Source organism: Coturnix japonica, chromosome 3 (assembly GCF_001577835.2).
Source record: "Coturnix japonica isolate 7356 chromosome 3, Coturnix japonica 2.1, whole genome shotgun sequence".
Taxonomy (NCBI): Eukaryota; Metazoa; Chordata; class Aves; order Galliformes; family Phasianidae; genus Coturnix; species Coturnix japonica.
Window position 1 is genome coordinate 68415921 of NC_029518.1, and position 15197 is coordinate 68431117.

The 15197-nt window shown below is 33.8% G+C and overlaps 1 protein-coding gene across 5 annotated transcripts in view; it reads left to right on the plus strand.

Annotated features, from left to right (window-relative positions):
- The window catches only part of MAP3K7 (mitogen-activated protein kinase kinase kinase 7), a 48804-nt gene that overhangs the window by 18760 nt on the left and 14847 nt on the right, over positions 1–15197 (plus strand). For 3 of the 5 annotated variants that reach the window (XM_015858924.2, XM_015858920.2, XM_032443380.1), the window contains exons 7-13: positions 778–906; positions 1977–2107; positions 2518–2599; positions 3526–3677; positions 4356–4515; positions 7178–7258; positions 14528–14592. In XM_015858924.2, coding sequence (XP_015714410.1) covers positions 778–906; positions 1977–2107; positions 2518–2599; positions 3526–3677; positions 4356–4515; positions 7178–7258; positions 14528–14592 — 800 coding nt within the window. The remainder of the gene's footprint in view (positions 1–777; positions 907–1976; positions 2108–2517; positions 2600–3525; positions 3678–4355; positions 4516–7177; positions 7259–14527; positions 14593–15197) is intronic. The other 2 variants (XM_032443379.1, XM_015858921.2) reach the window with 1 other exon arrangement.

Below are 15197 nucleotides of genomic sequence, written 5' to 3' on the forward strand. Positions count from 1 at the left end.
CAATAATACTTTCTTATTACATATTAATTTTAAAAATCCATGTTATTTATAAATATGCTGTCATTATCATGTTATTAATCATTCACATTTCTTTCAGTATTTGCATGAGTTAGGGCAACAAAACATACAGTTTTCCTCTTTTAGTTTCTGAATGTTGTTATATTGCCTGTATGTCTTCTGCACCTGTAACTTAGACTTATAAATATTTAGCCTGTGATCAGGGAACTTGATTTAAATAGTGGCATGACAAAAACATTAAGAAAGGTAAACAGAGAAGAAACAAGATGGTGAATTGGAGAATCTGCTAATGTTTTACGTGGTAACTTTATGATTCTGCTAAAGACCTCTAATTAATTGAAAGCAGAGGCTATGGCAAAGATGACTAACATATTATGATTAATGTGGAAGAAGCAAGCTCAACAAGAATATTTAGATGAAGCAAGGTTCAGTTCTGAATTCAAAAGATCATTGAAATGTAATAAATTGCATTTGGTGTTATAAAACCAAACTGACTTCATTTATCATTTCGGGATTATTCCAAGTGAAATGAGCTGATTTCCAGAGAGAGGCATTCCTAATGAACATACTGTCAAATTATTTCAGACTTAAGTTAGCTTAAATCAAACAGCTTTAGAAAACCTTATTTTCTTAGGAAAGCAAATATGAGGTAAAAGGAAGTATATAGAGCTATTTTTCACATGGAACTGTACCTATTAAAAATGAGTTATAGAAAAGTTACGTGAAAAAGAAACAGAGTATATTTCTGATTTCTTCCAGGTAGCAATTACAGTGAAAAATGTGACGTTTTCAGTTGGGGTATTATTCTCTGGGAGGTAATCACCCGCAGGAAACCTTTTGATGAGATTGGTGGTCCAGCTTTCCGCATAATGTGGGCAGTTCACAATGGTGAGTTGAAAATGTTTGACTGCATTTCAAGTTGTATATTTCACCTATAAATTTGCTAAACATTGTGAAGCATGCATTTTTAAATTATTAGTTTTTCAATTCTATATTTAATAAGGACTTCTGTCATAAAGATTAAATATTAAGACACTAACACTTCTATGTTAGTGTGGTTTTTGTGTTATTTGGCTGCTGCATTGTTTGCATTTCCTGCCGCATGTAACCACTGTACAAATACACCGTGGAGAAAAGCAGTACATTTATTACAACTCCCCATTTTAAAAGATTGGACAGTGGTCTGAGTCATGTACTTTAAAAAAAAAAAAGATAGCTCCTTTATCTTTATCCTTTATTAAGTAATTAACCTATATTTTAAAATGTAAAAACTGTTAAATTCTGCAGGTCCTTGGGGAACTATAAATGTCACTTTGTTTTTCAACTGTTGTTGTGTCTTTTATTCTGCTGTTTGAATTGTTTTATCTAGGGTCCTGCAGTCAAGGAGCAGGAACACTTTACTGTACTAGGTATTTTACAGAACCATGTCCCAAGCACTTTAGTATAATGTACAGGAGAAATTATTGAATTAAGATGGACAAAGCAGTGGTACAATATTAGTCAAAATAGTAGATTGTAAAATCTTAATTCTGGTAGTATGGCTTTCTTAACAGAGTACTTTCAGTTACCATGGCAAATCAGAGTTGTAAGAAGAGGGCAGTAATGGTAGGGGTATAGCTAGCTCACTGAATGTCTGCAAAGAGTTTCTGCCATTTGTGAAAAACACCATCAAAGAAAGAATGAACTTGTTTGGATGATCTAATTAACAAGCAAGCAATGATGGCTGGCACTGTGCCTGAGAATTGTAGTCATATTTTCTTTTTTATTTACCTGTAACTTGTTTGTAGTGTAAACAAAGGAACATTGTCAGTTGTTTGCTTAAAAGAGAAAATGAAGTATGGGTCAGCTCCTTCAGACTACATGATTTCATGTACTTGTTAGCAAAATATCAGAAAAAGATCAGTCACTGTCAGTCTTCTTAAGGTTTGCTTAACTTTTTCTTCTAATTTCAACTTAAGGTACTCGACCACCACTGATCAAAAATTTACCTAAACCAATTGAGAGTTTAATGACCCGTTGTTGGTCCAAGGATCCCTCACAACGACCTTCCATGGAGGAAATTGTTAAAATAATGACACACTTGATGCGGGTATTATATTTATTTTAGTATCTTAATCATTTCTTAACTTAATCAGTTGAGAAACTGAATTACAGTAGGTATGCCTTTTATCACACTTTAAAGACAGACTCGTGTTTTCTTCTATCCTCTTTTTTATTTGAAATATATATATATATGTATATATCAAGTTATTGCAGTAAAAAGAGGGAGTAATTTATTTCTTTGTGGAAGGTGTAGAGTATTTCATTTATAACAAACATGGATTAATAAAAGTTGTCATTTTAATGTATTATTTAAAATAATCTTACTTCTTTTTCTAAATAAAATTATATTAATAATACAGAATTTATTATATGTATGAATTATTTCATAAAGTACTATTCATACTACTTTAAAGTAATTACTTTTTACTACTACTAAACCACTGCTTTTTATCATAGTACTTTCCAGGAGCTGATGAACCTCTGCAGTATCCTTGCCAGTATTCAGATGAAGGGCAAAGCAACTCTGCTACTAGTACAGGTACTCTTATTAAATAAGAGAAAACAATTGAAACATGAAGTGATACAGAAGGGTTGTAAAATACAGTTTCATGTTGGTTTTATACTCAAATTTGAAAAGATAATCTTTCCATAATCTTAACTATTGCCAGGAATCCATTTTATGACCTCATACCACAATGTATTCATTATTCTTAGTCAAATAGTTTTTCCAAATTATGTCTTTAATGGAGAAGTGGCACATATATCTCCAGCTCTATGTTAAGCTGCAGTAAGTACAATAATTTAAATAGAGCGCAAGAAATACGCTAGAAAGGGGAATAGAACAAAATGTAGGCTGTAGTGTTTCCCCTACAGAAACATTTTTACTGATAGAAAATAAAGATCGCGCGCTCTGATTTTATAGACATTTTCCCATTTCAGTAAAAATTGTCTTTACCTTCTGTTATCTGATTAGTTTTTCTACCTCCAAATTTATTTCATTTTGAATTGTTTCTTTCGCTACTTTGCTGCTTAATGACCTGAAAATTGTATTTTTACTGACTTTAGTAGGTGTTCTCCACTTCTATACTATGAAGTATACTATACTTCCATACTATGAATACATACTGATTTCTATTTTTTCAGGTATTTGTGCTCCTCTGTAATAAAGGACAGACCTTATCATTAATCGTGAATTATGTTGCCGATTGTACTGTTAATTTATCAACTACTCCAAGAGTTTCAGAGCAAACTAAAGAATGACTTCAAGTGTCATTGTAGCAGTTAGTCATATATTCTGTCTTCCACCCACTCCTCTTCACATTTTATAATTAGGGATCTGTTGTAGTTTGTCAGCTTTCCTTTCATTAAAAGTTACCTTAAAGCAAAGTTAAGCTTCTGAGAAGAAGGAGAAGAAATACACCTTAGGATTTTCAATGGAAATTTCTTCTTCCTTTTTATTTCCAGGTTCATTTATGGACATCACTTCTACAAATACAAGTAACAAAAGTGATGCAAACATGGAACCGAATGACTTCCAAGGGGCTTCTACCAATGACACTATTAAGCGTTTAGAATCTAAATTGGCACAGCAAATGAAAAATACAGCCAAGCAGCCGGTAAGTGAACGTCTGTAATTTTGAATCACAGTAATGAAATGGATGATATGGGCAAAAGTTTATCTGCAACTACTAGAAACAGTAGTGTCTTTTCTATAAAGAAATAGAACAAAATTGGATTCAGTTACTTATAAGAAAGGATCATGAGAGTGAATGGAAAAACACTGAATGATTCCAGAAAGATAAACTGGAAGGCTATCATGAGGTACCCTCAATGAAATAAAATAAAAGAGGTCACTTGATTTAGGGGGATTCAATAAGTTTTTTGTTGTTTTTTTTTTAAAAAAAAAAAAAAAAAAGAAAGAAAGAAATTGAATTTGAATATCATTGCCTTAATTTAGAGCTACAAGTTTAGTATAACACAAAAGGATTATACATTTGTGTGCCTTTTGAAAACAATGTTTTATTTCAAGTAGGATGGAAGAATACAAATATTCTCTTCAGACAGTACTGACCTAATTTTACTCAGTTTGAATTAGGGTAAATTTAATTCTTTGCAGGCTACAAGATATATGGCTCTTTAGTGCCAATAATAGTTCAAATTTTTACCATTTAAAAAAATTGCCTAATTTTTAAATCTGTTGTAGAAATATATTTTACTCCACATACTGAGTATGTTATAGGGAAGTTTATGTATATCTGATTCCCTTCTTTATAAAATTCTAACCATTGAAACAGGGTGATCCTGGCCGTTTGAGTTTACCACCATCTCGCGGGAGCAGTGTGGAGAGCTTGTCAGATGTTCGTGGGCGACCTCAGTCAGCCCTTGTTTCAGGAGAAGCCAAAAGGATGAGTGCTGACATGTCTGAAATGGAAGCAAGAATACCTTCTACCGCAGGTAAAATTATGTCTGGGGGGTAGAGTAAGGAACTGGTAGGAAAGAAAATTATGTTAAAAAAATAAACAAATAAGAAAAGAGAGAAAAAAATAAAGTCTTATGAAAGCTTAATTAAATTAGCTATCTGAAAATATTTTAACTTTTCATGTAATATTTCTCATCCTTTATTAGCTGGGGCAGAATATTGTACATTCAGCTGCAAGGCAGATATATTAATTAGGTACTTTTAAGGTCACAGAAGAGATTATTTCTGTTCAATTACACTTTCACCTTTCTAAAATCATACTGAAAGTTCTAAATATCAGTCCTATTCCAAAATGCTCAAGGTTTATCTTTGCACCTATCTTAAATATCTCTAAAATAAAATAACATTTTATTTGCAGTTATTCCTTTAATATATAAAGATGAATAATTGGTGTTAACAGTCAGCATGTTCCCAAATAAGTTTTAAAATCCATTTAGACATATTTCAGAAAGATAAGCATGTTTTATTCATCAGATCAACACAGCATAATATCTTTTGTTTAAAAAGTAAAGTAGCTTCAGGTGCTTTGTTTCAGGTAGCCATAAACTGTTGTTTCTAAATACTGAGTATGTGACTAAACTGGAAGTTATGAGTAAGCATAAATACAGAATTTTATGGTGAAAACAATCTTCCCAGAAGAACAATTTAATAAAAATGTTTATACTTGGCAAAAACTTCCTTGTCTCTTTTCTTCATCAAAGATATTGTTTGTTGAACTATGCAAACTTCAGTTATTAAGTTTGACATCTGAAACTTTTTTTAATTATATATAACCATAGATTTAATTAGCAGACAAAATTACTTTGGTTTGTTCAGGGTTATTTAGCTGATATAGTATTCTCTGCAAATCTGATAATTAGGGTAATCTAAGAAAGAAATAAGGAAATAAACATCATATTCTGACTCTTTTCAACCATGACTACTTTATTTTTGTTCTTCATTGTATAATGATTTTACTAGGATCTTGTTTTGCTAAATGCTGAAGATATTCATGGGATAATATTATCTTGTCCTAAACCCTTTTACTTTTATGTACTTATCTTAAAGCTTTACTCCAAAATTTTGTCTTTTGCATTGTCAGTCTTTGACTGATTGATTGTGTAGCACTTCACCCTGAATATATCTAAAGGTTTCCTAACACGGAAGGCAATTATGTACTTACCTGATAATAATAACCTGTTCTTATTTTAAAATGTCAGGACTCACTGACCCTCTAAAGTCAATGTAAGGTTTTGACGTTAGTGGAGATAACTGTGGCCTTCCTTTGTGTGACTTTTTAATGTTCCTGGTTTGTCTTCCATAAGTACACTGTTTGGAATAGTAATTGTTATTTCAGAATATTGTAAGGATTTTTTTAATTGTTATTATTATATATACTTTTTTTTTTTTTTTTTTTTTTTTTTTTTTCTCATGGCTGTAGGGTTTCGTTTTCTTGACACAAAAAGAATATGTTGAATATTCTGGAGTTCTATGTTTTGGTTTGGTTTGGTTTTTTTGTGTGTGGGTTGTTGGGTTTATGTTTGTTTGTTTGTTCAGGTTTTTTTTTAGTTATTTCAGGCATTAACTGACCACTAGAAATCAGGTCAATCAGGTCCCACCTATCTGGCCATACCTTTCTCAAAAAGAGCTGAAACAACACTGTGTTGTTTTTGCTTTCTTTTTTAATGCTGTTAACTTTGTGACAGAAATAATGTGCTGTAAACTGAAATAGACTTGTGGCTGGATGAGAATCAGGCTGTTGTTAAGCGTAAATAAAGTCAAGAATGTTTGATCTTCTTGTTCCACCTACTGCTAGATTTAAGTGTAAGGGATAAATTGTGTAATACACACCACCATTCCACATCAAGTTTGAGTTAAATTTTCTGCAACATTCTGTCTTCGGGAACTGTATTTGGGCTTTTCTCTAAGTGGGAACTATTTATTTGTAACTACATAAATGGCTATATATATATATATATATATTTTTTAATTTAATTTTATTTTTTAATGAGTTTTTTTGCAAAGTATACAATGTTTCTTGAATATCCTTCAGGAATGAAGACATATGTGGTGATAGCCACTTTTTCAAACAAAACAAAATCTTCACTAACAGGGCAAAATAGTGGAAGGCAGGAACAATTGTCCAGTATAGTAACAGTAAGCATTTTTCTAGGACAGATTACCTTTGCTTTAACAGAAGATGATTCAAAGGACAAAATATCCAACTTTTAATCTTGTTCATAAAATAGTTTGTACCCAGCACTAAAGAGGAAGTGTTACATAAGTTCAGGCAATCAAGAATTTACTCTGAATATACAGGTGATCTGAAACAATTTAATTTATCCTCTGTTTGGATAATTACATTTGGTTTTCCCTTCTTTGTTGCCGTGCTGCTTTCTGTGTTTGACTTTTATGTTGCTAACTATAACTAATTACAGTGTTGTATTGACAGCTATTTCTGCATTTTTGCTTTTTAACAGTTGCTTTACTATGTGTAAGCATGTGTGAAAGGCAATGCAGTTTATTCTGCATGAAATATTTTTGCATGAACCACAGTTTAACAAAATTTATGAAAAATGCAATATGACAAATTTAATAATTTTGCTATTGCCTTTTTAGTGTTTTGCATGTGTATTGTATGTGTGTGTATTTTTTCAGCCTATTCCAAGCCTAAACGAGGCCATCGTAAAACTGCTTCATTTGGCAACATTCTGGATGTCCCTGAGATCATCATACCAGGTATCGCAGACCAGGTGAACGGGTCAATTGGTTAAGATGCTGGAATAATGATCAGACTGATACAAAATACTTCTTGCTCCAGCTGCACTAGGACAGTTTAGAAATATCCCAATACATTTTTTTAAGTATCTCAGTAAAGAGGAGCATGATCTTTCAGTACCAACTTTCTTTTATCAGTAAAGGATATGATCTTCTTGGTCTAACTTACTTTTAGTAATAAAGGACTTTTTCCTTTTATGATCTTGACATTAAATTCTCGTTATAGGGCAGGCATTACTTTATTACAGTACTTCATTTGGCAAAAATGAACCTCAGTTGAAAAATTCCCATATAAATAACTACAGTGCCATGATCTGTGCAATGTTTAAGCACCCATTTCTAATCAAATCAAATATTAGTAGAACAAAATACTTAAATACACTATGTACAGAACTTCAAATTTGTGTAATGCTTGTGATTAAACAAGATTAAAGCTTAATCTGTAGTTTTTATATTTGACTACTGTTTTCTAGAGCTAAAATGTATTTGCATTAGTATTTCTGTTGTGTTTAACTTAAGGAAAACTAAAATTATTAGGACAAGCTTCTGACAGTAAGAGAATCAGCATATTCAGCACCATGGCAGATATTTTCTGTTGAAACTCATCTATTTGGTATTTATATTTAGTAGGAAATAATATATTTTCATTTCCCATCTCCCCCTATTTCCTTTCATACTTCTCAAAGACTAAAAATAAGTTTAATCAATCCCAGGCTGTGTTAGGTATACCATGATTAGTAGAGCAGTCACCTCAAAATTATTTGTTAAGAGATGCACTAATAATATATGGTGCTAATCAAAAGATAATTAAAAAGTCTGGACCTCAACTCTAAATTTGTGTAATCTGAGGAAGCTTCCATGTAAATCTTGAGGATTTTTGTATTTTAAAATTGAATATAAAAGATACAGTTCTGTGCAAAAGCTTTAAATACCTTTATTGAAGTGTACATATAAAAATACAGTGATGAAAATAAAACCTTTTTGGCACTGAGAATAGCAGATCAGGCAGAGTGTTTACTAGTATTCCACTGTAGTTTTCAAACACTCCTGGCCTTCTGTGAAGGAAAGTAAACCTTGAGAGAGCAAGGAAAGAGAAACTGAAGCTACATTCTGAAGAGATCTGTCATGTTTTACAGTGTCAACAAGTGATGCAAGCCCAACAGGTTTGCTCTAAAATTTAACTAGGCACCTGTTGTCTGCACGTACTGTCTGTCTGCTTCAAAAAAGAACTTTGAATCTTTTAGAGAAGAATAATTAAAAGGTCAGTGAAATAATATATCGTGTGGCTTTCCCAAAGTAGATTGTGCCAAACATATCAGATACCTTTTTGAGGTTTTGTTTATTTAGGCAAAGGAAGTCATTTAGATACCCTTCACCTGAACTATTTTAATATAATTCCAGTCTTGTCAAGTTCAGCAGTAAATTTGGAACAAATAAAAGAGAAATAGCAACCTGTAGAAGTGAAATAAAGGACTTTATTTCAAATTATATATAGGTTTGGAGAAACCAAATGAATGAATTTTCTCAGAGTTTACTCTTAAGGCATGTGTTAAGCCCCAAGAGAGTGATGAAGTGTTATCAGGAGTGACAATAAAAAGGAGGACTCAAGTATCACATAGGATGAATTATGGAGGTTGATTAGTGGACAGAAATAGAGTAAAATTTAGGGTCATACACTGAGGGATCAGTAGTAACAATTTCTTTTAATTATGAAGAGAACTCATTAGTGGACTGCAAAGCTCCATAGCAGATGCATAAAGATTACTCCTAGGCAGTCTAAGCAACTAATCTGAGGTAGTTGTTAATAGATACATGTATAACTTTCTATTTATAAGTGATAGATGGATACCAGTCTTCAGGGTTCACTTTGAAAAGAATATTTCCAGGATAGATTAGAAAGAACTAATGCTAATTTACAGGCCGTTTTTGAGGGCCAATCTGGAAATCAACATAGTACTCTGGGCAGCCAGAGAAGTATATTGAGATAATCATATGTACACTCTGACATAGTAACAAGAAAAGCACCTAGAATAGTATGAAGAGAGTGAAGAAGAAAGTGAAAGAGCATGGCTTTTTTAGTTCTCACAGTGAAAGCTGAGAAATGAGTAATTATTTTCTGTAGATGAATTGGCAGCTGAAGACTAGGAAGAGAGAACTGCTCAATCTGAAAGCTGCAGTACCAGCACTAAGGCAAAGGCTGTAACTGTGCAGATGTCTGGGCTGCATAATGAAAGGCTTCAAATAGTCAGAACAGCTACCTGGTAAGAATCACGGTGCCAGGAAAAAAGAACGTGTCCCCAGCTCTGTTAAAATAGAGCTTAATCATTACATGACCAAGATGGAACCAGCTGCCCAGTAAACTAAGTATATTTATCTGTATCCTTAAAGCAGTTTCTCAAAAGCATCTTGCTCTGTTTTTAGGACAGCATGTGGCCTGACGTTATGTGTTTCTCACCAGATTCCTTTTCTTACTCCTTCAGTACGTGGTTTTCAGTCCTATCCTCTTAATACTTTTCCCCTTCCAATTACACGTCGAAGCTCTCCAGAATGGCACCACTGTCTAAGTCCCACCCTATTATGTTCCTCAGCACTTCTGCACGTACCCAGCTCCTCCAGCCTTCCCTGGGCACATTCATCCATGGGAAGAGAGCACTGACACTGTCCACACTGCTGCTGGCCTGCTACTCTGCTGCTGAGTACACGGCAAAGCAGCTGCTTCCCACAGAGGGGACGGCACTGGGAGGAGTGTTACCGTGAGTCAGCTGCTTTGGGGCAGGGCTATTTTAGAAGTATGATTACTACATCTGCCATCATTGGGCTGTTTGGTTTTTTTTATAATGGGTTTTGCCTTGGTCACTTTTTGTCCATGAACTGACTGTGATAGTGAGGTCATAAAATATATTTTTTTATCAGTTGATGATTACATGTTTGTAGAAGTGGAATTTGCTCTTCTTCCTAAATATTTTCCAATAGGTGTAAATAAACTTAATTTCATTTAAGATGCTATTTTGTTACTAGTTTACAAAAGTAAAAACTGAAAATAATAGATCAGCAAGTTCCATCAGCAAATGGATTTTCAGTGGTGATAGACCACAACCATATAACCAGCTGGAGTATCCTTTTCTTGCACTCAATATGCAGTTTAGTACAGATAATAGGTACCAACATCTCCATGTCGGGTTTTTTTTTTCCCCCTTATTTATGTATGACAAATAAAAATCCTTATAAGCACAAAAGTCTTAAATAGCCATATGTTTAAAGGAAAAACTAAGATCCAGTTATAGTTTGTCATATGGTTAAGGAGTAACCCAAACACCTTCTGTATACTAACCAGTTAAGAAGCATCTGACAAAATATACTTTGAAGTACAGCCTTTTCTTCACTGACAATGATAAACAGCTTATGCGTATAGCATGCATGCATTGGGCTTTCTAATTTTGTCATGTAAAACTCTGTGCCACAGCATTAAAGTAATTTTATAACATTGGCACTGCATAAATGATTACTCAGGATAGAGACATTTTGTTAAGTATCTTTAGAAAATGTATGGGAATCATAGGTATTTCAGCTTGTAATTTTTCCACCTAACATTTAAAAGCAGTATGGGCCAGAAGTCCTACTTTTGTCTCTCCAGATCACTTTGTTGTTCTGGATTCCAGGTGAATGGCTTAAATTCCTTAAAATGTCTTCTAACACTAGTAAATTTACTAATTGCCTTCTACTGTAAGGGACATTTGATTCTTTGTTTATAAGGAAAGCACCTGAAAATACTGTACATGTATAAGAATGGGAGAACTTGATAATGGAGGAGCCAAGAGGTAAACTCTCTACCATAAAATCAAGAGAGTAATCAAGTACATTTGAAAGCAGGAATGGGAGACCTGGAAGAAGATCAAGAGTGAGTTTGCACTTGGCTGGAAGGATACAGACAAAATACTTTTGCCCTAATGAGAGGAAAACAAGCAGCATGTATGCTTGTGTAAGTGTAAAAGGAGACAGCGAGCATCTGCTATAGGGGAGGGAGAGGACTGCATAGCTGCTCTGGATTTTTGAGGGTTGTTCAAAAGCCTTAACAGGAAGCTGTGTCATTTGCTTCACTGCAGTATGTGGAGAAGCACATACCGGAAGTTTTCTGTACCTTTTGAGTTTCATTTTAGGAAATAACAGTGTGAAAAACTTTTTTTTTAGGACAAGATATGGGATTTGGGATATTTGTGGGGAGAGATTAATAAGAAATACTGGAGGGGGTTGGAGAGAGTGGATTGAGGAAGGAGAATACAAGGAGTGAAAGTGAGAATGAGACAAGAATGAGAATAAAATAGAAGGAAGAGAGGAAAGCTGGAGGAAGAAATAGGAAAACACAAATGGAACAAAGGAAATGAGTGGAAGAGAATTATATACCTTACCACTGCAAATACTTCATGAACAAATTTTAAGTTTCTACTTATATGAAATGCTTTGCAGCATCAAACTCACTTGAGACCATAATGATTGCTTCAGTTTTTCTCTATGGTATTTCAGCAAATAATGTTACTTTTTGCTCTTTTCTCTTTTCTTACACCCTCAGGTTTTTTTTGCTTTCATTTTGCCTTTTTAGATTATATACTCATATGTTATTAAGCAGCACAGAACTTGAATATTTCAGTAATTGTAGCTCTCTCATATGCAAGCTATGTGTATTAAGAAAGCTTGAAAGCACAAGTCCCCAGATACTGTATGGAATTTCTACAACTATGTTACAGTAATTGCTTGAAGTAGCATATGATTTTGTGAGTCTATTTCTCTTTTAGTATAATAAATTGAATAAAAGTCTTTCATCATTCCAGGTGGTGATCAGGCACTCAGAGCTTTTTTCACTAAAACTCTCAAAATAGATGTGTAATTGGATGCTCATTTATTTCTGATCGGAAGGTCCAGTAAATTGTTAAAATCCTGACATAGAACATCAAGCTACTGTAGACCAACTCCTGCATGTTCACAACATGGTTAGTTTTATGGTGAAGAAAAATTAGGAGTTTTAAATGGATGTAGAGGTGAAACATGATAAGAACTGGAAAGGGAAAGAAGACATAAAGACGTAGCTGTAATGATTTCAAATAAAAAATGTTGTGTTGTATTTTTTCAATTGAAGTTTGTCTTGAATCTGGAGCAATAAGTATTTGTTGATTTGTAGTCTATTTCTGCTTTGTCTAAGCTATTTGCCAGATGTCTGCAGCAGTTACACTAATTAAAATGGCATTGCCTAGTAGAGCTTGCTCTTCTCTCATGCTACTAACTCAAAGATATTTCATTTGAAGTTGTTCATTTATAACAACGTGGTAGTTTTGACCCCTCCTCCCACCCCCCTTCAAAGCATTTTCTTTTCTTGCACCCCACCCTGATTATTTTAACATTTTGGCAGCCATGTTCTAATGTTTCAGCAACACATGTGCCAGGTTCTTTAAATTCGCAAATGTTGCTAATCTGAAATGAGAATTTCAGATATTTTTGCAAGCTTATTTCAGCTGAGCTAATTTTAGAACAGTGTTGTTGAATGAAACGTGTGCATAATTTTGTGTCAGTCAAGGGTGGATCATCTGTATCTTGAATATTGAGATCAGCTGTGACACCCAGATGAAGTATCTAGTATACATAACTCTATTATATGTAAAATTGTGTTTGTAAATGAACAGTTAGTGAAAAAACTCACTTCAAATGAATAAGATTTAAAAAAAAAATTGATATAGATACAACATTCACTCAATCGCTAGTATTTTAGTAGAAATATATTAAAGATAATATAGTCACGATGCTTAGGGGTAAGTATGTACTTCCTCTGAATTTCAGAAGCAAAAGATCAAGACCTCAAAAAAGCTGTGACAAATTCTTCTGTAGTCAGAGCAAAGACTACAAGACTTTTTATAGGCTTCTCATTCTGAAACCCTTGATTTTCTGATAAGCTACTTTCTCATAGGACTTCTTAGAAATCTGAGAACATAAAATGTCATGTCAGATTGGTAAAGTGACACTAAGAGTTCTCTATTACTGCTCTGTGCTAACGTATTCCTACATGCAATAGTAACTATTTAAGAATTTAAATCATGATTCAATTGAATGTATTGATTAATATTGCATAGATATTCATGTTTTTAGTAACAGTTATGTATCAAAATTTGTTCATCAAGATAGGTAGGGGAGTAATACTGAAATGATGCTGAATAAATATCTGAAAGGTTAAAAAAAAATTAGGTGCCTGTTAAAGGACTTAGAGTTGGGTTGGCTGCTGAGTTCATGGCTTATGGGTTAGGGGCTGCTGCTGTTGTAGTACATGTTTGAGATGCTACCCTTGAGTAGAAAAGTTACGTAATGCAGATCAAGAATTTTGAGCATTGTCAGCTGTTACTCAGAACGTTTTGGTGTTTCCTTTTGGACAGCTGACCTGCTCTCAAGAGACAATATAAACAATCACAGCAATAAAAATCAAAGTAGTCAGGGAAATTCCATTGCATAATCTCCATTACTTTTGAGAAGACTTTGTTTCCCAGTTATGCCTTTGAGTGTCACCATTAGAATTTAAACTGTTTTATGTAGCTGTCACAAGTGGATAATTGCTAACAGGTGGAAGGAGAAAAGGAAAAGATTACCACGCTACGCTCAGTAGGCTAATAGTAAGATGTGGTTTAGATGAGCAGTCCCCTTTTCTCAGTTCTTATGGCATGAGAATGGGACATAGTTTCCTTCATCTGAAGGTGAAAAAGTGCTTTCACTTTGACCAGAAGGAAGTACTCTCACTTACTGGTTTTAGTGAGGGAAACAAAACACAAGCAGAAGTCCTTGCAATGTTACTTGAGCATACCAAAGAGCAACAGGTTAAAGCTGGCAGCATGTTATCTTTGCAGTCTAGCTTTTAGAAATCCCCATAACGTAACGCACTTGAAATAGATGTCGTCATCAGCTCCTGCCCCGAGTCCTAAGCCTGTTTAAATACATGTGTCAGAAGATGGTGGAGTGGAGTGCAGCAGCTATTCATGTGGTAGGAGTGGTTGTTGTATTAGGGGATACTTTTTGTTGACAGGCCAGCATGTTTTGAGTTAAAATTCTGCAGCTGTCTCTCTCTCCCCCTCTCTCCCTTTCTCTCTGTGGATTTGTACAAATTCCAAGCTCCTCTGCAACAGTCTCACCCTTCTTATTTTGTTCGGAATAGATTTCACTGTTTTGTTTTTGTTTTGTTTTGTTTTGTTTTCCCAACAGGAAACGGACAGCAGAGGCGCAGATCCATTCAAGATCTTACTGTTGCTGGAACAGAGTCCAGTCAGGTAAGCTCTTTTTCATCCCTTCATTATGTTTCAATGAAGTCTGTGCTGTATGTGTGTAGGGAAACATCTTCAAATTTTCACTTTTCATACTTATGTAAAAATGATACGGTGGCTCGACAGAATGCACTGTCATTTGCACTGTGTTTAAGTTATATACCATGAGGATAATCTATGAATGAGCTCTAGATGACAAGTGATTTCTCTGTAGCTCATCCAATATTTATCATTTTTATGTACAAACAGTTTGTGTGTACCACTTAATTTGGCTCAGATATTATGTCAGAAAGACTTTTCCCCTCATTCTGTATAGAAAGCAATCGAAATAACTGGATCAGTTAGACATGCATTAGACTCATATGTTGCATAAAAATAAAAGTACATCAATGTTATGTGTATTTATTTATTAATGAATCTCTCTACCCTACACATATCTTACAGTACTATCTCTCATTTCTTGTGAGAGTTGTACAAGAAGGAGATATCACAAATATATTTTATAAAAAAAAAAAAAAAAAAAAAAAAAAAGTCCATCTCAATAAGATGATTTATAATTTAATAGCTTTGTAGATGGGATTAAAAATGCCATGGTAACAGACAGCGTTATG